At 42.8% G+C, this 24,358-nt stretch overlaps 1 protein-coding gene across 1 annotated transcript in view; it reads right to left on the bottom strand.

Annotated features, from left to right (window-relative positions):
* Window positions 1-24,358, bottom strand: part of SNX9 (sorting nexin 9) — a 71,232-nt gene that overhangs the window by 31,504 nt on the left and 15,370 nt on the right. The window contains exons 2-4 of the mRNA XM_086632004.1: window positions 18,820-18,906; window positions 14,064-14,138; window positions 11,905-12,027 (exon numbers count right to left, since the gene is read on the bottom strand). Of these exons, the coding sequence (XP_086488130.1) occupies window positions 11,905-12,027; window positions 14,064-14,138; window positions 18,820-18,906 (285 nt within the window). The remainder of the gene's footprint in view (window positions 1-11,904; window positions 12,028-14,063; window positions 14,139-18,819; window positions 18,907-24,358) is intronic.

Below are 24,358 nucleotides of genomic sequence, written 5' to 3'. Positions count from 1 at the left end.
CCTGAGGGACAAAAGCCAAAACAAACACGATGTTCAGATGCTAAAAAGTCAAGTACCTAACATTATCTAAGTAACTGTGCCATCAAAAACGATGACCTCCAACTGTAAGAAATGTACCTTGAAATCTACTCTGAGACACAGAAGACATGCAGAAGCAGTGAACAGAGAAAGTAAGTCTGATCAGATCAAGTCCAGGACAGCCAAAGCTGCAATGGGAAGCGTTACGCTCTTGAAGAGGGGTTGAGAAGAGACAGAGAGCACAGAGGAATGGCAGAAAATACAAGGAAAGTCATGATGGCTCAGCTGGATAGCTCACAGGAATGAAGGTAGCTCTCCAGTTTTACTGCTGCCTGAGTTACCTGCATGGAGACAAGGCCTCAGGCATACTCAGACACTACAATACACTCAATTTGGACAGCAGCCTTTGTACAGATGCACTAAAAAAAAAAAAAAAAAAGAGTGAGTGAATACTGTCACCCTAAAAATCTAGGGGTTTTTCCCCACCAGGAAGAAATATGACCAGCTGAAAGCCTACTCTGCAGCAACCCCAGAACTGCACTCCCTGTGCTGCATTTGCCACAGAGCAAGTGTGCCCGATAGCAGATCCTGAAGCAGCTGCCATGCCCGTGGTATTTTATGACCAAGCTTTCTTTCTGGTAAATCATTACCTCAGTATTACAGTACTGAGCACTTAGAATCATAGAATCATAGAATGGTTAGGGCTGGAAGGGACCTTCAAAGGTCATCTAGTCCAACCCCCCTGCAAGGAACAGGGATATCTCCAACTAGATCAGGTTGCTCAGGGCCTCATCCAACCTGGCCTTGAATGTCTCCAGGGATGGAGCATCCACCACCTCTCTGGGCAACCTGTTCCAGTGTTCTACAACTCTCATGGTAAAAAATTTTTTCCTAATATCCAACCTGAATCTACCTCCCTCTATTTTAAAACCATTATCCCTTGTCCTATCACAACTGGCCCTCCTGAACAGCCTCTCCCCATCTTTCTTGTAGGCCCCCTTGAGGTACTGGAAGACCGCTATAAGGTCACCCCGGAGCCTCCTCTTCTCCAGGCTGAACAGCCCCAACTCTTTCAGCCTGTCCTCATAGGAAAGGTGCTCCAGCCCTCTTATCATCTTCGTGGCCCTCCTCTGGACCCTCTCCAACTGGTCCATGTCCTTCTTATGTTGGGGGCTCCAGAACTGGACGCAATACTCCAAGTGAGGTCTCACGAGGGCAGAGTAGAGGGGGAGGATCACCTCCCTCGACCTGCTGGCCACGCTCCTCTTGATGCAGCCCAGGACGCGGTTGGCCTTCTGGGCCGCAAGAGCACATTGCCGGCTCATATGGAGCTTCTCGTCCACCAGTACTCCCAAGTCCTTCTCCTCAGGGCTGCTCTCGATCCATTCTCCGCCCAGTCTGTATTTGTGCCTGGGATTGCCACGACCCAGATGTAGGACCTTGCATTTGGCCTGGTTGAACTTCATGAGGTTGGCATGGGCCCACCTCTCCAGCCTGTCAAGGTCCCTCTGGATGGCATCCCTCCCTTCCAGCGTGTCGACGGCACCACACAGCTTGGTGTCATCGGCGAACCTGTTGAGGGTGCACTCCATGCCACTGTCCACGTCACCGACAAAGATGTTGAAGAGGGCCGGGCCCAACACGGACCCCTGAGGGACGCCACTCGTGACCGGTCTCCACGTGGACATCGAGCCGTTGACCACTACTCTCTGAGTGCAGCCATTAAGCCAATTCCTTATCCACCGAGTGGTCCATCCATCAAACCCATGCCTCTCTAGTTTAGAGAGAAGAATGTTGTGCGGGACATTCTTTAGGACTTCTTTCACTCCTAAAGGAAGGCCCTCTTTTCAATTGTACGATTTAAAAGTGTTTTCTCCTTAAAGAAACCCTCTAGGAAAAGCAAGAGTGGAGATGGGCTAGACTTCGAGGGATAACCAGCCTTCTGGACTCACATACTGGCGTGTTCCTAGGGATAAATACACGAAAGCAACAGAAGAGAGGATCTCCAGAAGTAGCTGACAAGGAGGCAGGAGCAATGCTGTCCAAGGAACCCACTTGCTCCTCAGCTGCTCCTGTCACCTCAGTGCCTTCCAGAGGAACCCATCCCTCAGCACCCCCACGCCCAGCCCCACCGCCCCCTTCATAAAGCCGTGCCTGCCAAGGAGCTGGGCTCTGCCTGCTCACAAACCACACCGAACCAAGGCACAGCCACGGGGCACGCGTGCCTTCAGCAGGCAAACACACCCAGCACACCACCAGTGGAAGAAGTGAGTTACTACCAGGAAGAGCAAAGGAGCTAGTTCCTCCTTCTTTTCCCACTTCCAATCCCATTTCCTTACCTGTGAAGCAAGCGGACTAGAGGCTGCATTGCATCTGCACAGTGCAGGCACAGGATTTCCATCTATGAAACTCCTGGATTCAGCTCACTAAAACCCATGTTTGAAGTACAGAATGCTCCTTCAGAAAGATGCATAATTTAGACTGGAGCAAAGAATACTCAGTGATGGGACGAAGGGAGGGAAAACACATCTATTATCGCCCTCACTGCTTAGAAGAAGTGATTTATCTTTTTTAAAATTTGCTTAGTTTCAATTTTCAGCCACTAAAAATCCTATATACATTGATTGAATGGAGCTCTCAGGTTTCTGGTTTTGTCACCCACACCTGCACATGCAAATGGCAATCAAGTCACCTCTTTATATCTTTGTCTTCTCTTGGGCTGATTTCAATCCCTAACGGTTTCTTCTTGAAACGCAGATGAGAAATTTCAGACAGTTTTCCAAATAGCAGTCACAGCAATGCCAGAAATGGAAGAAAGACTCCCTGTTCCTCTCTGATGTTCTCCAGACATCCTAGGACCAGGCTAAAAAGATTAAACACGGCTTTATCCTTCTTTTTTGGGAAAAGCACTCTGTATTTTTGTTTGGAAACAGAGGACAGGCATTTCCCTCGTCACCTTTTTTTTGGAGGAAGAGTTGAAGAGTACAACTATCTAAGGCTTTTCAGCTTACCACTTTCAACTACAAATTTTAACATGGAACCATAGGCACAAGTGCTCAGAGAACAATGAACAAAAAAAAAAACCCATTAACATCAGGAAAGAAACTATACACTGCAGTAAGGCCCCTGCTGTGGTGAAGGGGATGGTGCAACACACACATGCCACGTGCCACTGTAGGTGTGCAAGCAAGCAGAAGCACTCATAGGAGGGTTGACAAGATTGTTACCATTATCAAGTTGAAATATTCTTTATATAGTCAATGCCAAACTACTAGATCAAAGGCTATCTCACGACATCAGCAGTCACGTTAAAACAAAGCTGCAAAAAAACCAGCATGCAAACACTGTCAACTATTTCAATTAGTCAGATTTTGCCTGAGGTTATGGGTGCAGATGAAGCTGAGGAGTGATCACAGTAATACAGCTTAACGACTGGCTGTCCCAGCCTCTGCATTCCACCAGGTCAGACACAAAAAGAAGCTCCAGACAACTCCATAATTGGAATTGGTACAATCACGGTCATATGTTGGACAGTTATTTTTTAATAGGTGAATGTGATTCATTTCAAAGCAAGCAAGCCACTGTTTCCAGTACTGGATGGAAGTCTCTACCTGGTACTTTGGTTGCTCAAGAATTGGTCACAAATTCCTGTTACAGGTCTGAACGCAACAGTGCGATTCAGATGGTGGGGAAAAACAAGAGTTGCTTTCAAATTACATGTAGCAATGGAAGATGTTGTAGTGTCGTTACCTGTAACAGGAACTAGAAGCTACTAACCATGAAAGCCAAACTAGCATAAAAAACACTCTGGGTATGGTTTGGTGGTGGGTTTTTTTCCACTTCTGAACAGTTCTAACCCACTAGTTTTGTCTGTACTTCTTTTTAGATATCTTCTGCACTACACCCTTCTAGAGATGACTTACACGCACGTAGATGTAACTTGACACTCAATCTTACACATACGCATTTATGCAGAGTTAAGGTTTATTAGTCAAGGAAGCAATAATTTCCAAAATCCATAAACAACTGCAATCATAATTTCCACAGTGAACCCACCTGTGTATCTTACAAGGTAATTTAGCATACTGGTTTAACAAGTCAAACTGGACTCAACCAAACATGAGTGAGTCACATTTCCCATGACGATGCTCCTACTTTACTGCACGCATAAAGCCACGTCAGAGAATGGAAATGCTGTTACAGGAATGCAACAACGTGAACGTCAAAATTTCCAAAGAAGTAGAACAGTGCACTCTTATTAAGAGCACTATATTTATTTTCTTCAATCTTAGCATTTATTGCTGCTCATAGCAGTTCGGGGTGGGGAGGAGTTCTGGTGTGCAAATTTTAACAATGACAACTTGCCTTTCCAGCACTAAGTTCCAAAGAGTAGAAAATACATGAAGTAAAGCTCTGGAAATAGCTTCTTTACTGTCCTCTTTACACATGTTCAACAACTTGTGTCCACACACCAGGTAACTTCAGAGCTGCCTCCACTCCTGTACACCAAACTAGGTGCTTCCACTACTATTTATTCATCCTGCCTACACAGAAGTTCCACAGCTTTCTGAAGGGAAAGGGTTTTCTACACATAGGACAGCCCATTTATTGTCATATCCTTCAACAACTGTGTAGCAGCTTATCTTTCTTCTACTGAGAGAGAAACTATCCTGAGTGATTTCACACTTACCACTGGATAAAACAATACAAACATGAGAGGTTTCTGTTAGTCACTTCCTGTACTTACTCATGGGGCCTTGCTGCTCTGCCCACAAGATAACTGAAGACACAAAACATGGATTCACTACGGTCACACTGGAATTAACTCAAATCTGCAGTTCACAAAAATGCAAACTCTCAGGATACTTATTTTACCCAGAACTAAGAAGAGCTGTACAGTCATTTCATACAGAAGTAGGCTTGGCAGCAATTGGAGAATCGGTGTCAAGAAAAGGGAACCAACTACTCTACAAACGCGACTTATGGTTGGCTACAAGAGCCATTTTTGTATCTTAAAGGCTGCAAAGCCACATCTGCAGCTCTTACGTCAACACAGCTGGTGATCCACTTCCACCCTGAAACACAGAGGCACTACTCCACTTTAATTTCATTTATAGATTTGTTAATACTAGTTTTCTATTCTCCAGAAAGAAAAAAACAAAAAGGCTAGACTGAGCTCTAGAAAGAAGGGAGAAGAAACCATACAGACTAAAATACATAGTACACTGAAACCTATAGCATTTCCATATGATGTTCAAGCATGTTACAGAGGCTGTAGTCCAGCTATTTACATTGTAGCTAATTGTACCTACAGTTTGTTTACAGACCACTAATGAGACTACTGTACAGATAAAAAAGGTTTAGCTTCTTAACAAGGAGGACTAGTTTGGGCCAATACAGTTGCAATTTAGATTTAATTCAGACGAAATCTAAATAACTCAGACAAACACTACTGTCAAAGCAGAAAGTTGGTATTTGTTCACAACTTTTAAAACATTTTAAGTTAGATAAATGAAAAACTACCACAAGTTGTGGTTCAGAATGGAAAGAGAGAGAGATCATCGCTGTTAAAACAGCAGTTTCTGAACCTGGAACACATGCAAAATACATGCAAATATATCTTGGATGACAAAAAACCCCAAATCGAAACAGCTGGAGGAGACTACTCAATGAATTTTATGTTAATGCTTGTATTTCCATACATACTTCAATTATGAAGGCTCCAAATGTCACCAAGCTAATAACCTCTTCGTCAACTACTATTTAGAAGCGTGAAACAAGATATCCACTGTTGCTACAGCCCCCCGAAACAACCCAGCATCAAAGAAATACTAAGAGAGAAAAATACACCACTCGTTTTCAACAGAAATGAGAAATTTTGCGCTCAGTGTATTTCAAGATGTTTAGCTGGTTTAACCTGCCGTAATTTATACTGATTCCAGGGCCGTCATTGCCAGCGTTATTCTAACACCAGAAGAGCTGACAAGTACCTTACTTTAATGTATATATGCAATTCTGACAAAGAGAGAAAACGTAAGTGCTGATACACTTACTCACTGGTTGTTCCAGATGACAGCCTAAAATTAGCAACCCGCCACTCACAGAACAGTGGGTTGACAGAGAAGAAAGATTTCTCATTCCCTTCGCTTCCTCTGTCCAAGGGCTACAAGGTCAAACCTGCACGAGACCCACACAAAAGACATGCAACAGCCTCCATCTTCAGCTAAACATTACTCAAATTGTATTTTGTTGAATCATTTTTAAAGGCTTTTCAGACATTAAACCACCAATGTTATGGACAGATGCAACATTAAATTCTCCTATCTGCTTTTCTTCTTCTGAGTGTAAAAACAGTAACCTTGAGTCATTTTTTTTTCCCCCCTTGTTTGTGCAAAATCAGCTTCATTGCTTCCTCTGACTGCTTTCATCTCTCCAACATCTTCTACAGGTAGCTCTCTGAAAGAGCAGCTGCAAGCTTTACCACGGCAGCTATTGCAGGGACACTGCTGATGCCAGGAACGGGCTGGGGAAGAGTGAACCTTGAAAGGTCGTGCAGGATTCTTCTCTTCTCCTTGGGAAGTGCCTCCGTGCCCCTTCACTACTGTCACTTGACATCTGTGGCAAACCCAAGCAAGGTACAACACCAAAGTGTTGCTGAGGTCATTGTACCTTTCCCAGTGAAAAAAAGGAAGTAAGAGCAGCTGCTTTTAGTTATTGCTTATTAATTACTTTTCAGGAGGTTATTTACTGAACAACAACAAAAAGCCTTCTTAGAAAGGGAGAGACAGGGAGTAGGGCAGTGTTTGAGCTGATGACGTTTCCTTAACACCAAAAAGTTATGGATTTCAGAGTAGGAGACCAAAAGCCTCTTGTTGGCCTGGAAAGCAAAAAGGGATGGTGTAGGCAGAGGGAGGAAGTAAGTTTTATTTATTTATTTAGATGCACGCATAGAAACCAATCTTGGAAAACTGTAATGATTTAGGGTTCTGTATTACATGCAGCATTGCTACTTCAGAAAAGCAGTCACCTCCCCAGACCTATCAGGGCATATGAAGATATACCAGGAAAAATGCAATGTATAAAGCTGAAAAATAAATTTGTTGGAGTCTTTTTAAGCCGTGTCAGAAACAGCCTGCCATTTGAGGTATATTTCTAAACTGATGGTCTTATTTTTAAAGTTCAGAACTGGTTAGCCTAAGACAGAAAAAAAGTTATAAAATTTGTGTTCAAATATAACTGGCTGTACTTGTTTTGACTAGGATAGAGTTAATTTTCTTCAAATAGCTGGTGTGGTGCTGTGTGTTGGATTCATGATCCAAACAGTGTTGATAACACAGGAATGCTTTAGTTGTTGCTGAACAGTGCTTCCACAGTGTCAAGGCCTTCTCAAATAGGCTGGGGGTGCACAGGAGGCTAGTTTTTTATTTACAGTAAGAATGGAAGGAATTTTAAGAATTAAAGTATCTTTTGACTTACTGAAATTGGAGAGTGGGGTGATGTGTAATCTTGTTACACATTACAGTTAAAGTGACTTAATATTTACAGAAAGTAATTTCTTCAATACAGTAGTAGTAAGAAAAATCTCAAAACATCCTGTTTATTTAGAAGTGCTTTTATAAAGTCATCTTGTAATAAACTTGTACCTCTCCATGTTACTACAAAATAAAATAGATAGCATAAAATGTCAGCATTTAGGAATGCTACTATTTCTTATTCAGTCCACCAGACTACATCTACGAACATTTTAGCTCCCACTACTGTGCCACCTCCAGCACTAACTCTTTACATTAACACCTAACTGGTCGTTTTTCTTTGCTCTCCATAGCTTGACCATGCAAGTTTCATTTTAGATGAAGTGGTTTGTATATTGACCGAGTCACTCCTGAAGGCACTTGAAATGAGTAAGTCAAATGCTTGCAACTGGGCATGTGAACACAGATCAATCCCAAGTGTTTGAGCTAACTCATGTTAAACAACGTAAATGTTATCATAACCAAAAGCAGAGTAATACACCTAGGAAGAAGGGTCATAGATTCATAGATTTCTAGGTTGGAAAAGACCTTAGAGATCATCGAGTCCAACCGTCCCTAATCCCCATTAAACCATATCCCTAAGTAGATCATCCACCCTATTCTTAAACACATCCAGGGATGGGGACTCAACCACCTCCCTGGGCAGCCTATTCCAGTGGCTGACAACCCTTTCAGAGAAGAAATACTTCCTAACATCCAACCTGAATCTCCCCTGACTAAGCTTATACCCATTTCCTCTTGTTCTATCACCCGTCACTAATGTAAAGAGCCTTTCCCCCACCTCCCCACCATCCCTTCTCAAATATTTGTAGGCTGTAATCAGGTCTCCCCTCAGCCTCCTCTTCTCCAGGCTAAACAGCCCCAACTCCCTCAGCCGCTCCTCATAAGTTTTATTTTCCAGCCCCTTGACCAGTTTAGTCGCCCTTCTTTGGACTCGCTCCAGGAGCTCAATATCTCTCTTAAAGCGAGGGGCCCAAAACTGGGCACAATATTCCAGGTGCGGCCTCACCAGTGCCGAGTACAGGGGCAGGATCACTTCCCTGCTCCTGCTGGTCACACTATTCTTGATACACGCCAGTATCCCATTGGCCTTTTTGGCCACCTGGGCACACTGCTGGCTCATATCAAGCCGGTAGTCAACCAACACCCCCAGGTCCTTCTCCGCCAGGCAGCTCTCCAGCCACTCTTCCCCGAGCCTATAGCGATGCTTGGGGTTTTTATACCCCAAGTGAAGGACTCTGCACTTGGCCTTATTAAAGCTCATGCCATTGGCCTCAGCCCAACGATCCAGTCTGTTCAAATCCCTCTGAAGGGCCTCCCTACCCTCGAGCAGATCGACACAGCCTCCATAGCCACAAAGCAGAAGACCACATCCTTACAAGCAGTGGCTCTACAAGAGAAGCCACTATGCAGGGGATGAGCAACTCCGTATAACCTCCTGATGCAATACTAGAGGAGTCAACGCTGCATCAGGCTTTTCTACTCCAGAACAGCAACGTCAAACGTGTCTGACATCATGCGATGCACACGGGAGCGATGCACCTTTTTTTTTTTTTCCCCACTTTTTGAGGGCAGGAAAAGTGTCTTACACTAGACAGATAAAGCAAAAACAGTAGAATTTCTTAATCAAGAGGACAATTAGCCACAGAATTTTGCAAGGAGAAAATACCATGCACTAGAGAGCTCGCCAATCTGGGAGAAAGGCCTAACACTCGAAAGTGGAAGCCAGACTGCTTAGTATACACATTAAATTCCTATTAGCAATAGATCACTGGAATGAGCTACCAGATGTATGCCAGAAGCTGTAGAAATCAGTCTTCAAATCAGGATCTGCTGTTTTTCTAGAAAAATATGTAACTAAAGTGAACTGAACTGTTCCAACATGAGATGATGATCCAACATGAGAAAATGGAAACCACTTATGACATAAAATCCTGACCACACAACAGGATGGTGCCTGCTATGAAAAAAAACAGGAAAAAAGACCCAAGCACACTAGCCTAAAGCAATGTGCTTCCCCAGCATGTCTTGCACAGCCTTGGCTGCACCCAGGTGTGCACCCTCCTCCTCCTCCTCTCTCTCCTATTGATGGCAGCAGTATAGTTCTGCTGTAACACTATGGCACCCTGGTTCTCCCAACTGTCTCACACAGCATTTGAAGGATAATGAAGAGGAACTTAAGAATAAGGCACTGAAACAGATGAGACAAGCACTTTGCCTGAAGTTACTCCTTTCCAAAATTTGTTAAGAAGGAACTGCAATTTTTGTATTACAGGGCCAGTATACTGCTGATTCTGTGCAAGCTGTACTGTATAGTGACCATATTTTCAAGCTTTTCCCTCCTCTAGAAGTGCAACTTCCAAAACTAGATTGCCATAGTAATTCTCTGTTATTTAGGATATGATAGATACCTTACTTTAACTTTTCCTCCTATATAGGCAGGGGCTTTTTTCTTCCCTTGTCCAGACATGAGTACCTTGTGTTAAGCACAGATCAACCTCTGATAGATGCCTCTGCCATCATTCAAAAAATTGTATATTCATTTTGTTAATACGCAATTCTTCCTAGGACAAATTAAGTGATGTTTCTCAGCTGCTGCAAAAATTTCAAGCTTATCCAGAAGTAACATTTGGCTAGAAGCTCTACAGGAGCAAAAAAAATGGGGCAAGGGTAACAGACAGAGCAGAAATGAGGCTCCCACTCCACCTCCGAAATTATTTTAAGTTTTACTGAAGGAAAATGAACGTATAATCAATGCTTTTGGCTCAGTCTGACATGACAGATTAATAAAGCATTTCAAGAGTCCTGTATTTAACCTAAATATTAACTGGGCATCAATGAAAAAAGAAAATTAGTGATAAACAGTGAAGCAGTCACAGTGAGGTCTGGAGTTCTCGCTATACGTCTGATCACACAGTCACAATCTTGACATAGAATCATAGAATCATAGAATCGTTAGGGCTGGAAGGGACCTTCAAAGGTCATCTAGTCCAACCCCCCTGCAAGGAACAGGGATATCTCCAACTAGATCAGGTTGCTCAGGGCCTCATCCAACCGGGCCTTGAACGTCTCCAGGGATGGAGCATCCACCACCTCTCTGGGCAACCTGTTCCAGTGTTCTACAACTCTCATGGTAAAAAATTTTTTCCTAATATCCATCCTGAATCTACCTCCCTCTATTTTAAAACCATTACCCCTTGTCCTATCACAGCTGGCCCTCCTGAACAGTCTCTCCCCATCTTTCTTGTAGGCCCCCTTGAGGTACTGGAAGACCGCTATAAGGTCACCCCGGAGCCTCCTCTTCTCCAGGTCCAGCTGGAAGCACAAATTGGACACTATACAGCCAAGGAACTGTTCCATTCACTGCCATACAAAACACCCCATGTACAGTCTTCAAGAGATCTTACTCCATATCAAAGTCCTGTGTTGGAAGTTACAATTATGAAAACTAGTAACTGATATTTAACTGATCCATAAACCAAGTGTGTGTCCTCCCAGCTGCTACGACGAATAAAGTATTTACTTTCCAGTATGTGAGATGACAGCATGCTGCTGTTGGGAAAAGCAGATTTTGTTCTTCTGTTGACCTGTGGACTTTGAAATGTTGAACTGTTCCTATATGTGGACATGCAGTAGTCTGTAGATGACAATAAACAGCTTGTGTTTAAGATAACTTACGTCATCAAATATCTAACCTGAGCCTAAATACTTGCTGCTTAATGAACTGACATGCTGGGCAAAAACCAATGAATAAAAGAAGGGGAAGAAAAAAAAAAAAAAAAGAAAGAAAAACATTCTTCCAGCAAAACCAAAGTCAGCACCTTCTCCAACTGACTAGGGACAACGCCTGAACTTGCTTCACCTTTTGTGAAATCAAAGAAACAACTCTTACTCAAATTCTGAAAAAGATATCTATCTATTCACTCTGGCTGATGATGCACGGACCACTCAATTGTACTAGACATTTCAAAAAAAATTATAGTACACTCACCTTTTTAAGGAACTAACACAAGTAACTTGAAAATAAAGTAAATTTCTTAAGAGTGCATTTATGCAGAAGTGAGGTACAGAGATTGATGTAGTCACAGATCTATATGGTTGCAGGCTGGAAAGAATAAAAACGCTCTAGTTTTCAACGTATTAGAATGCTAATTTTTCCAGCAGAGACAGTAGCTGAACAGGCACCCATATCATTAATGTCCAACCAGAGTGTTCCCTAATAAAAACACAATTACTGGAATTAGTACCTTTATGAGGGTTCACAAATATTGTACAGCACAACTGAAGAGTGCAAACAGTTATGTCAACAGAACCTGCCATGCCCCTACTGTGCCCGAAAAACCCGGGGACATACCTGGGTACTGCTTTTTGCAGCAGCGTTGGTCTGAGCTGTATTTGAAGAAAGGGAATCAAAAAAGGCTTGGTCAGCTAATGAGTTACCGCAGCTAATTCCATCTTTTGCACCTTCAGTTATAATCTGAAATGGAAAAAGTTACAGAAGATTTTTCACGCTTCCGTTAATCAAATTATGCTGTTAATGATATATAATCATTCTAACATTCATGCCACTACACGTTAAGATTGTCACATATACTCTTTTTGAATTCAAATTGAATAGTACATTTTACAAGAAGTTGATGTGAGAATCCAGAGGATTTACTTATCGTAGAATCACAGAATGGTTTGGGTTGGAAGGGACCTCAAAGATCATCCACCAGTTCCAACCCCCCTGCCATGGGCAGGGACACCCTCCACTACACCACGTTGCCCAAAGCCTCATCCAACCTGGCCTTGAACACTTCCAGGGATGGGGCAGCCACAGCTTCTCTGGGCAACCTGTGCCAGCGCCTCACCACCCTCGATGTGAAGAATTTCTTCCTTATATCCAATCTAAATCTCCCCTTTTTCAGTTTAAAGCCATTGCCCCGTGTCCTGTCACTACACGCCCTTGTAAAAAGCCCCTCTCCAGCTTTCCTGTAGCCCCTTTAGGTACTGGAAGGCTGCAATAAGATCACCCCGGAGCCTTCTCTTCTCCAGGCTGAACAGCCCCAACTCTCTCAGCCTGGCTCCATAGCAGAGCTGCTCCAGCCCTCGGATCATCTCCGTGGCCTCCTCCGGCCCCGCTCCAGCAGCTCCATGTCCTTCTTGTGCTGGGGACTCCAGAGCTGAACACAGTATGCCAGGTGGGGTCTCACGAGAGCAGAGTAGAGGGGCAGGATCACTTCCCTCCACCTGCTGGCCACACTTCTTCGGATCCAGCCCAGGACACGGCTGGCTTTCTGGGCTGCCAGTACACGTTGCCGGCTCATGTTGAGCTTCTCATCCACCAGCACTCCCAAGTCCTTCTCCTCAGGGCTGCTCTCAATCCATTCTCCACCCAGCCTGTACTTGTGCTTTGGACTGCCCCGACCCACGTGCAGGACCTTGCACTTGGCCTTGTTGAACTTCATGAAGTTCTCACAGGCCCATCTCTCCAGCCTGTCAAGGTTCCTCTGGATGGCATCCCTTCCCTCCAGCAGAGAAGGAACACAACGGATGGAACTGTTCTGCATTATCACAGCGTAACACTTAAGAGTGTTGTGGCAGTGGACACCTAACTATAAATTCATCAGGGATTAAGAAGGTTGTTAGCATTACTGCTTGGAGACTGGGAACTCAATACTCAGAGAATCAGTTTGGGACAGCAAATTTGGAGAGCCAAAAGCTACTAGACCACGAGCTAGCCAACTGAAGGTAGGAAACAAGGTTACGTGAACAAGCATCCTCCCTTAACTCCCCCTCCCCTTTTTTCTCCCCCCGAAGTAAATGCAGCACTGGTGAAGGAAGGAAGGCACATGCCTTAAGACGAGGCTGCAGGAATTACAGCCAGAGTCTTCAATGAACTGGGAATTTGCAGACATACAGACACTGGGCCCTTGAAGAGTGAACTGGATTCTAGTCTTTGCATTGAGACACCCATTGCATCCCCACCCCCGGAACACCAGTCTTTAAACAAAGAGCAGATCAACACACACTGAAGAGACAGCAAAAGGCCTCAGGAAGAAGAGGAGCTGAGCAGTCCCTGGACTTGGGATCCCATATCCTGAGCGCCAGATACGGGGTTCCATTCCAGAGATGTATGAGCATGTGGCAACCAGCCACCGCAACGGCAGTGTAAACTCCCATTACTCATTTCACTTCCGTTTCTGTATCTTCACCCAGGAAAACAAAACAATTATGGGATCACGACATCCCCAAACCCAGAAGCAGACTCAAAACAGCTCACGTTCTGCAGATCACCAGTATTTACTATAGACAACCTCCTGCTGCATTTCTGGGGAAACCGCGAAGCAGCACAGTAGCTTTGGATGGCATGTTTGCCCTGGTCACCAAAGGCAGCTATGGTTGCTACAATAAGATTATATATTCCAAGCTTTTACACGTGAAATTTTACGTTTGAGCATTGCAATCTGATCAGTGGGTGGCCTTTTCAGTAGCTCTGCTTTCTTAGTGCAGAGCAGTGTAGTCACTTACCTCAACGTAATCTGTTGGAACAAGTCCTCTCTCACCTTGGCTGTTTTTTCCTTCTAACCAGCCTCCACCGACATCCTAAGGGAAGTAATAACACAGAAATAGTTTTGCTAGGTGGAGCCCACGGCATGCTTTGAACACCTCAGGAGGAAGCACTGTCTTGCTGTCAAATGCAATGTTTGAAACACAGCGATGACCGTATGACCACGAACAAACCTGCTGAAGCAGCAGACACTCATTGAAACAGAGCACAGACCATGCTTGTTTCACACAGCTATTGTACACTTTAGATCTAACAAGGGGGGAAAAAAGTTGATTTTTAGCACTTTTGACCATTTATGAAACCACAGGCAATTGTCTGGACACGGACTGCATCGGGGCTATTAGTATGACAACCTCAAAACACTAATTTTAATCAACAGATGATAAAAAACAAGACTTACGGAATTAAACTATTGGTAATATCTAAAATCTCTGCTTCACTTATAGAAGGTCCAGAAGTGTGTGATGAGTGGAAGCTAGAATCCATGAGAATATTAAGGATAATCTCAAGATTAAGAGAGGCACACGCCATGCAAGATCTGGAGACACTCTTTCTAGTTACGTTTAATTTCAGAAGACAGGTCTCATGCTGTTAGTTTGGAAAGAACTATCCCAGTTCAGCTCTGATCTCAGTGGAGTATCCTGTTACTATTTGTTTTTTTTAAAAACATATTCTACATACACTAAGAAACTTCTGCAGCTAAGCAAAGTCCATTCCAGGACATTATCTGGAATAAGTCAGTTCTGGTTTAAATCATGTTGTTCCTTGAACACTTAGTTAAACATCAAGCTAACTCACAGCTGAAAATTGGAACCATATATGCTAGACAGCAATTATGGAATTTCAGGTTTTCTTAATTTGCTTTTTAATGGATGTATTTGTTTATTCCCAACTTTTTTCTTTCACTTGGAAATTTTATGTAATCCTGCACATAGTAAGGAGAAGTCTGCTTATGTATTCAAAATTTTAAACAGTAAAGATGAATTGGTTATGGAAATAAACTTTTGTTTACTTTTTCTTCTGTGCCTAAAAGCTTACACTCAGGAATCTCTGATTATAAATTCAACTAGTTTGGTTAAACTGCAAGAGCAACGACATCCTGAGCCAGAAGTCACATTTGCACCTCTGCACTTAAGTCAACGGACCTCCATGACTTATGCTATTGCTATCCAAACTTACTATATCAAAAAAGATCAGGAGCCTTTGTGGCAATCTATCCCACAGTTTAATCATGGACAGGATAAAATAAAGTTTTTACTTGTTTTTAAGTATATTGCCTTAACACACAGATGTCTTGTTCAGCAACAAGTAGCTTAAAACTGGCACACTACTTCTTTAGCTCTACTTTTTTGAAATGGCCTTAAACTCCTGAACTCATCTAAAAAGTAACCTCTGCCACAGCGTAGCATCCTACTCAAGAGGGTGATGGTTCTATTAAATATCTTCTTCAAATATTTAGGGTCAATGGAACTAAAAATTACCAGGATTATACACGACTAGGCTCTTCAAATAATTAGTTCATTCTGCAGAACCCACGTTTCCTATACAACCAGATAAATAAAACCTGCCTGGCATCAAGATCAGGTGTTTTTTGTTTGTATGAGTTTTAAAAGGAAAGTTTATTCACTGAGCCATAGCACAAAAGCAGAATCAACTAACACTCACCTTGTAACCAAGGGTAGGAATTATACAGGACAATAAAAGCACACTCAAATTCAAATTTTACAGACGAATCACATGTCCGTGCTCAAAAGCACTATTAATTTAAGAACTCCATGATAACCATCCAACTGGCTGTAGATATTGCTGGATGAGAAAAGTGGCCAGTGCTCTATCTCTACACTGACTCATGGATGGTGGCAAAAGCCCTGTGGGGATGGTTACTGCAATGGAAGCAGAGCAGCTGGCAGCACAGAGGCAAACCCATCCGGGCTGCCCCGCTGTGGCAAGACATTGCTGCCCAGGTAGAAAAGCCAGTTGTAAATGCATGTCACGTACCCAAGAGTCACACCACTGAAGAACATCAAAGCAATTAGCAGGTGGATCAGGCTGCTAACATTAAAGTGGCTCATGTGGATTTGGATTGGTAACATAAAGGTCAAAAATTTTTATCTCATTGGGCCCCATGATGCCTCAGGTCATCAAGGAAGAGATGCAACATATAGACAGGCTCATGATCAAGGAGTGGACTTAACTATGGACACTATTGCAGAGGTTATCCATGAACGTGAAACCTGTGCTGTGATCAAGTAAGCCAAGCGGTTAAAACCTCTATAGCATGAAGGACATTGGTTAAAATATAAATATGGGGAGGCCTAACAGATCGATTATATTACGCTCCCACAAACACGTCATGGCAAGTGCTACGTGCTCACAATGGTAGAAGCAACCACTGGATGGCTGGAAACACATGCCACTGTCTGGAACACTATTCTGGGCCTCAAGAAGCAAGTCTTGTGGTGATATGGCACCCCCAGAAAGAACTGAATCAGACAACAGGACTCATTTCCGAAACAATTTTATAGATATTTGGGCCAAAGAACATGGCATTGAGTGGATATATCATATGCCATACCATCTACCAGCTCCTGGAAAGATCGAATGATACAATGGACTGCTAAAAACTACTCTGAGAATAACGGGTGGTGGAACTTTCAAACCTTGGGATATGCACTTAGCAAAAGCCACCTGACTAGTCAACACTAGAAGATCTGCCAATCAAGCTGGTCCTGCCCAATCAGAACTTTTACGTACTGTAGACGTGGGTAAAGTCCCTGTAGTGCACATCAGGAACATGCTGCGGAAGACAGTCTGGGTTATTCCTGCCTCAGGTAAAGGTAAACCCATTAGTGGGATTGCTTTTGCTCAGGGGCTTGATGGGTGATGCAGAAGGACAGGGAAGTCCGATGTATACCTCAAGGAGATTTGGTGTTGGGTGAAAATAGCCAATAAATTGAATTGTACGATGTTACTTGCTGAATAGCCCTGGCACTGCATACCATCACTGCTACGGTTGTTACACGTTATACTACTGACATGATATTAAGAATCACCCAGGTTAACGAAGGATGAACTTCAACAGAACCAGAAAATTGACTCTGACAACTGACACCCAGCAACTTCCTTGAAATCAGTATCTTCAACCTGCAAACCGTGGACATGGACTGCACTGGATACATCAACTACGAGCTCTGGATATTGCATGCAACAGAGACAACTATACCATCCTCCTGCTGCAGCAAGTGTCATCTCTTCTACCAACTGAGTGAATTCCACATCATCTCCCCTGCCCTGAAAGGCTGCCATGACAGATGAAACCCAGAGTTATGGACTAAATGAACTCAGACATTTTGGAGGGATGACCCATAGACCAAGGGAGTGATAGCTATGCACCTATGTGAGACTTGAGCATGATGTGGATGGTATAGAGTAAGGGGTGGATACTGTCCTGGTTTCAGCTGGTACAGAGCTAGTTTTTCTTTTTAGCGGCTAGAAGAGCTCTGTTTTGGATTTAGTCTGGGATTTGTTATGAGAAGAACGTTGATAGTGCACTGATGTTTGTAGTTGGCACTGAGACATCAAGGACCTTTCAGCTTCCCATGTTCTTGCCAGTGTGCAGGAGCACAGCAGGCTGGGGGGGAACATGGCCGGGACAGAAGGCCCACAACTTCCCTTATGATTTGAACTTAGATTTAGGATTGAGGGCCAAATTGGTCAATGGAATATTCCATATCATGCAACATCATATCCAGTAAAAAAAATGAGGGCTGACTGGGAAGTTGAGAATTCTCTTCCAAGGGCTTTCTTGGACTCTTACAGTTCTATCTCTCCCCTGCTCTCTTTTCAGGCCTCTTGCTCATCCAGGATTGCAGTGTCGGGGCTTACCTGTTTCAGGATCACTTGCCAGGACAGAACAGGCATTTGTCACCAGGTGGTGAGTAATGACACTTGTGCATCACTTGTTCGTATATATCATTATATATTATTATTCTATCATAACTGCTTTTATTTTTTTATTATTATTAAATTGTTCTTAACCCATGAGCCTCCTTCCCTTTTCCCCTCTAATTCTCTTCCCCATTCCCTGGGGATAGGGGAGTGTGAGCCAACAGCTCTGTGGCATTTATAGTTGCCGGCCAGGTTAAACCACGACATCTTACCATAGTATTCTCACCACTCCTTCCCTGTACCTTGCCCATATTGCTTTATTTATGAAAAGACACATAATTTAGTAACAAATTTTGTCGCAAGCTCTTTGAACAAATTTGGAATGCTTAAGGCATTGATTAAGAACTCAAGAAGGGAGCTGGCATGTCAGATTTAAATGCAAGTGGCAAGCATCTGAAAGATTACATACACACAAAACGTGGAACACTAGGCACGCAAGAAAAGGTAACACATTCAGATGTAAAGGGTATCACCATCTTTAGCTCCTTCCTCTGCCTTGGCACTCAGCTCAGTTTAGGAGGGGAACAAAGCTGAGCAAATTCTTAAGTGTGCAGGCACAATCTGAGAGGGCCTCTGTCCTCCAAAATTGCTCATTGCATTTGTTTCCAGAAAACTATCAGAAAATTTTTTGTATTCAGTTTATTCACTAATTCTTCAAGGCAGGGTAGCCAGGGCTTTCAGATGTCACCTAGCACCTTTTCTCTTCCATCTGCTAGAAGCAGGTCAGGAAAGCGCACTGAAGCTGTGACTCCATCTCAGTTTTCTTACCGGGTTGGTAATTACGATGATCTCCCCTTCACTGACCGTCAGCTCGTTGTTTCCAGGCTCAGCAGCAAAATCATACATAACACGAGCCTGTATGTGGAAAAAGAATAGAACAGTGAGCCTTCCAGCTTACTTAGAAGACTTCATGAAGGAAGTATCAGCACAACGTATCCTTAAGTAGCAGAAATAGTAAGTGGGGTAAGGCTGGATGTACAAAGAGCAACTCAGAATGCAGGAAGCTAACATTTCCTAAATTTGAACTCCAAACTGAACACTAATGCAAACTTTACAACATGAAAGTCTCCTGCAGAGCTTGTTAGAGATGATCATTGTTTTCCAGGAGGATTCACAGTTTAAGACTGGCTGTTCTCTGTCATGTCCAGAACTATCTGTACAACTTTTTCCAGGGGAAGAAGAAAAGGCTTAACTTTAGCCAACAATCCAATTAATTTTGGTTTGTTTTTTTCCTCCTACAAGACATATTCCAACTCAAATTCGGGTAAAGGGAACTGTTTCATAGAGTAAGCAATTCAGAAAAACAAGAAATTACAGACACAAGTAACCACTGCTGTACAGAAAAGTAGTATGTAAAATTATGTTTTGAGACTCTGTATATAGGAGGACCTGTGTATTTACATACACAAAAATACACACAAAAATACACAAAAATTTACATACACAAAGTGAGAGTAGGCCTGTTACACATTGGCACAAGGGGAGGAAGGAAAAACAAAGCCAACCTAATTTTTAAGCATTCAGACACACAAAGGCTTTGCTGTGTACTGACTGCTCGTACACTACATTAAAAAATACTATGTTTGAAACACTGACAAAGTTGTCTAATACTTAAAAAACAATTCTGCTTCTTTATACAAAGAACTGTGACATGGCCTAAGATTATATTGCCAAACATCTTTTCATTGTCTTCTATTAAATTCCTTTCTGATCTAAAAGTAGAGAAAGCTCTCAGGAATTGCAAAGGGACTATATTTACTTTCTCAGAAACTGTTGAAATGGATGCAGAGAGAAACCATGTATATTTTCCCCTTGACTCTTAAAGGAAGATCTAGAATCAAAGTTTTAGCTTTCCACTCAAAGTGACATATTAGATAAACTTTAAACATGCCCACAATAAACCCTTCATTTAGGCTTCTCTGCCCCTGAAAGAAAAAAACTCATCATGCTAGCAGAACCTATAAAAGATAAAAGCCTTACTACATAAAGTCTTTATGTTAGCCAAGTGTCCCAGAAGTAATTAATACATTATTTTATCTGATTGATGCTAATGCTGAAGTATCAGAGCAGCAAAAGGGAAAGCGATGCTACAAGTCAGGAAAGGCAAACAGAAAAAGTACACATTTTAACAGACAGTACTGACAGTTACAGCAAAAACATCAATACTCAGTATGGATTCCATCATAGCCCTTATTTCTCCAGCTCACACAGGATTAAGAGCAGCATACAGTTTATTTCAGGAAACACACCTATTTCCCTAGCACATCTTGAAAGAGGCAAGGCTACGGTTTCATCTTCACCAGTAAGACATATGCTTTAGTCATCTCAGCTCATACAGAAGTGGCCTTTGTTCCTGCAGATTAAAAAACTAAATCCAAGAAAAACAGTTTTATAATGGGGTTACTAATAACATCAGACAGTGTGTAGAGCAATGAGATCCTTCTTGTACTTGGAGGTCAGGGGGAAGAAAAAAAATCCCATACCTAATTGTTTCTGCCATAAAGATCATAGAATCATAGAATCATGGAATGGTTTGGGTTGGGAGGGACCTCAAAGATCATCCAGTTCCAACCCCCCTGCCATGGGCAGGGACACCCTCCACTACACCAGGTTGCCCAAAGCCTCATCCAACCTGGCCTTGAACACTGCCAGGGATGGGGCAGCCACAACTTCTCTGGGCAACCTGTTCCAGTGCCTCACCACCCTCAATGTAAAGAATTTCTTTCTTATATCTAACCTAAATCTCCCCTCTTTCAGTTTAAATCCGTTGCCCCTTGTCCTATCACTACATGCCCTTGTAAAAAATCCCTCTCCAGATGACAGTAAAACCATGATTTCTCTTGAAAGCAAGTTATGTGATAGGACAAAAGTGTACCAGAAGACACACATTCACCACTCAGTCTTACCCGTCTCAAAATTGTAGGTTATGAACCTCACCTAGACATCCCTTCTGACATAAACCCAGAAAAAACACAGCTTCCCTCCTCCACATTTTAATGTCTTAAGTATCATGTGGAAATACTTCTGGCTGGTCAAGAGACACTCTACTCCAGTGTAAGTAAAAACACAGAGCCAAGGAAACAAGCATACGTTGTAGTTCAGCTGACAAAGCTAATCCTGAACCCTGTGCACAACAACTCACTTGGTCTTCTCCAACGTTGGAGAAGACTTCCAAGCACTCTGAACACTTCCTTGCATTAAAGCTTCTCCCTTAGAACTGAGGATTTCATCACTCTCTGATTATGCCGTGCAAAACCAAGACGAAAACTGTTCTCAATAACACTGACTGGTTTCCTTCCAGCAGGAAATCAAGCCTCCCTGCAAATGGAAGAATAAACTGCCTTGCTTTCCTTAACAAATAAACTAAAGAGAAGCAGCATACCTTTTGAAATAAAGGAACATTTTAAGTAGGGATGCAAAAAGCATCATCCTCCAGGCCTCTGCTGTCAGCAGGAGTAGGTGAAGGTGCTCAACGTGTCCTTTTTACAGCAGGGTACCAACACCTACCCAGTTCCTGCAAGTCAATTCAACAATGCTCAGACATAAGGCATCTGAACCGTGGGGAAAGCAGCTTTCTAAACCAGGGAGCCTTCTTAACCTTTTCCAAGTAGTACACCAGAGCATTAAATTCTTGCTTTTACTCACAGGAATGATGAGAGTTCACCAGGACAAAGGCAGATTCTACCAGTCTTCAGGAAAACTGGCAAAACATCCCACAGTAATGACCATATGGGAAAGGTAAGATATATTTGTGTCTAATAAGAGAACAGACACAAATACTAGCTTCTCCAGACTAGCAGGGAAATAAAGTTACTCAGAAAAATCTGGAAGTATGCAGCTTGTAGGGAAGGAAGATCAAGAGAGATATACAGAATTTAATAAAGTCATTGTGCCAAAATCTATTCACCTGCTCCGAATTCCCGTTCCAGAAGTTATTAGAAAAAAAGAAGAGGAGGAAAAAAAAAAAAAATTACAAACTAACCAAATAATTTTTGCCTTACTGCAGTTTTTCAAGAAATTGAAAAGAAAAAAATTTGCAGTACTACGGAAACAGATTATTACAGAGCATTAAGCATTTGAGGTACATCTGTAACCCGATCCATATATTGACGTCTTAAATACATTCCCCAGATTTTTTTGGCTGGTACTCTCCGTTTCACTTGCATTTCTGGGCTCCTTCACCCAGTCTGGGAATTAAGTCCCTAAGAACTCCTGGTAAGTAAGCTTTAACACTACCTTCCTACTGTTGAGATTTAATGGGAAAAATACTTTGGAATTGTATGAATTTACACTAAATGAAACTAAGTGACTAAAAGTTTTCCCTCAATTTAATAAGTGTAGAGTTAACAATGAAAAACCCTCCCTCTAGCCTTTCCTTGGGCAGAGGCATCAGCCCCAACCCTATTTAAATTCTTGACAATCCGTTCCAAACTCCTATAAAAAGGGAAATGGTTTGGTTTTGCAAAGAATTTTTTCCTACCTACTGGCCACAAATATTACATCCAAGTAGCAGTTATGGCTTAGAGTTAGATCTTTGCCACTTGGGCAAAATAGCACATGGGTATGGGGAGAAGAAAGCATTTAACCAGAAAAGGATTTTAGCTTCTGGGCACTGCAATACGTGCATCAAATATTAGGTCTAAGCTTATGGACATTTTGGATATTTATAAAATTGGAATCTCTGACAAATTCCAAAGATCACTGAATGAACACCAGAAAGGCGATTTCTTCAAAACATAAGATTTCATCAGAAGAATAAAGGCCATTGCTTCATTTACAGAATGCTGCGAATCCCCAAAGCAAGTAAGAATTGATTGAAGTAATTAATCTACTAGCTACAAGTAAATTAATTTCTTTCACTGGCTGCACTTATCCCACCACCACCCCCCGCCCCGGTCTTCCAAACCCACCACCCCTAAGATACCACTGGTTCTGGATTCCCAAATTGTTTTGTCAGATCCTTTGAGAAGAAGGCTTGCTAACCCAAAAGGTTTAAACAGATTTCACTGACCAGAAAGCAGACCTGGCCATTGTACCTTATGCTTTCTGCCTCCCTTTGCTCCAGTGGCAGCCGAGCTTCCCACACCTCCACTGGCAGTTTGTAACACATCCCAACGTCCATCTCATGCCCCCTGCGTGAGAAGGGGCCAGCACAGATTAAGCAGAACCCTGGCACAATGCATGCCAAGGAGGAACGTGCTCTCTGAGCCCCACCAACTCTGCAGCTCTGGCATACGCTGCAGTTTTCTCTACAAGTTGAGGACAGGAGGAAACCAGTAAGAATTCCTCCTTATTAAAGGAAAATGAGCTTTTCAGCAGTATAGGTGTAGACATTTAGATTGTAGTAAGGAGAAGGAAACAGAAAGGAAAGCAGTAATTCTCAGTGTTACATCAGCATTCTTTGGAGCTGGTTCTACCTGCTGCAGTTACGCATCTGGACTGTGGTTTCCCAATTTACAGACCCATTATAGTGTGAAGCCTCCCACCTTCCAGAAATTCTAAGCATTGCAATCAACAGCTATGTTTTTAGAATGATAACAGTAATCCTGCCTAAGAATACTAAAGCACAAAAGATTCTTCACGTTGAAAAGCAGTACCTAGATTGGCAAAAGTATTATTCCTCTGCAGACCTAAAGCAGACTTAGCTTTTCTCCATTACTTACATCTGAGTACGTCCCTCCTCTTCCCAAATATTAAAAACCAAGGAAAAAAAATAACCAAAAACATTTGCCAACTTATTTCTTCAAAGCAGACATAAGACTATGCAACTACACCCATCAGCGTGTCAAGACTCTTAGCATAAATTAAGTCGGAAGGAAGTTGGCTAGTAACAGTCATTAAAATAAAATTCCAATGAAGAATTATATTATCACTACACTAAGTTACCAGAAGAATATCCAAGACCTCCACAGACATCCTGATGGACTGGGATGCCATTCAGAGGGACTGTGACAGGCTGGAGAGATGGGCCTGTAAGAACCTAATGAAGTTCAACAAGGCCAAGTGCAAGGTCCTGCACGTGGGTCAGGGCAATCCCAAGCACAAGTACAGGCTGGGCGGAAAATGGATTGAGAGCAGCCCTGAGGAGAAGGACTTGGGAGTGCTGGTGGGTGAGAAGCTCAACATGAGGCTCTGGCACAGGTTGCCCAGAGAAGTTGTAGATGCCCCATCCCTGGAAGTGTTCAAGGCCAGGTTGGATGAGGCTTTGGGCAACCTGGTGTAGTGGAGGGTGTCCCTGCCCATGGCAGGGGGGTTGGAACTGGATGATCTTTGAGGTCCCTTCCAACCCAAACCATTCTGTGATTCT

This window comes from Tauraco erythrolophus, chromosome 2, assembly GCF_009769465.1.
Source record: "Tauraco erythrolophus isolate bTauEry1 chromosome 2, bTauEry1.pri, whole genome shotgun sequence".
NCBI lineage: Eukaryota > Metazoa > Chordata > Aves > Musophagiformes > Musophagidae > Tauraco > Tauraco erythrolophus.
Note: the sequence above shows the minus strand (reverse complement) of the source record. Positions and strands in the feature narration are given on the sequence as shown.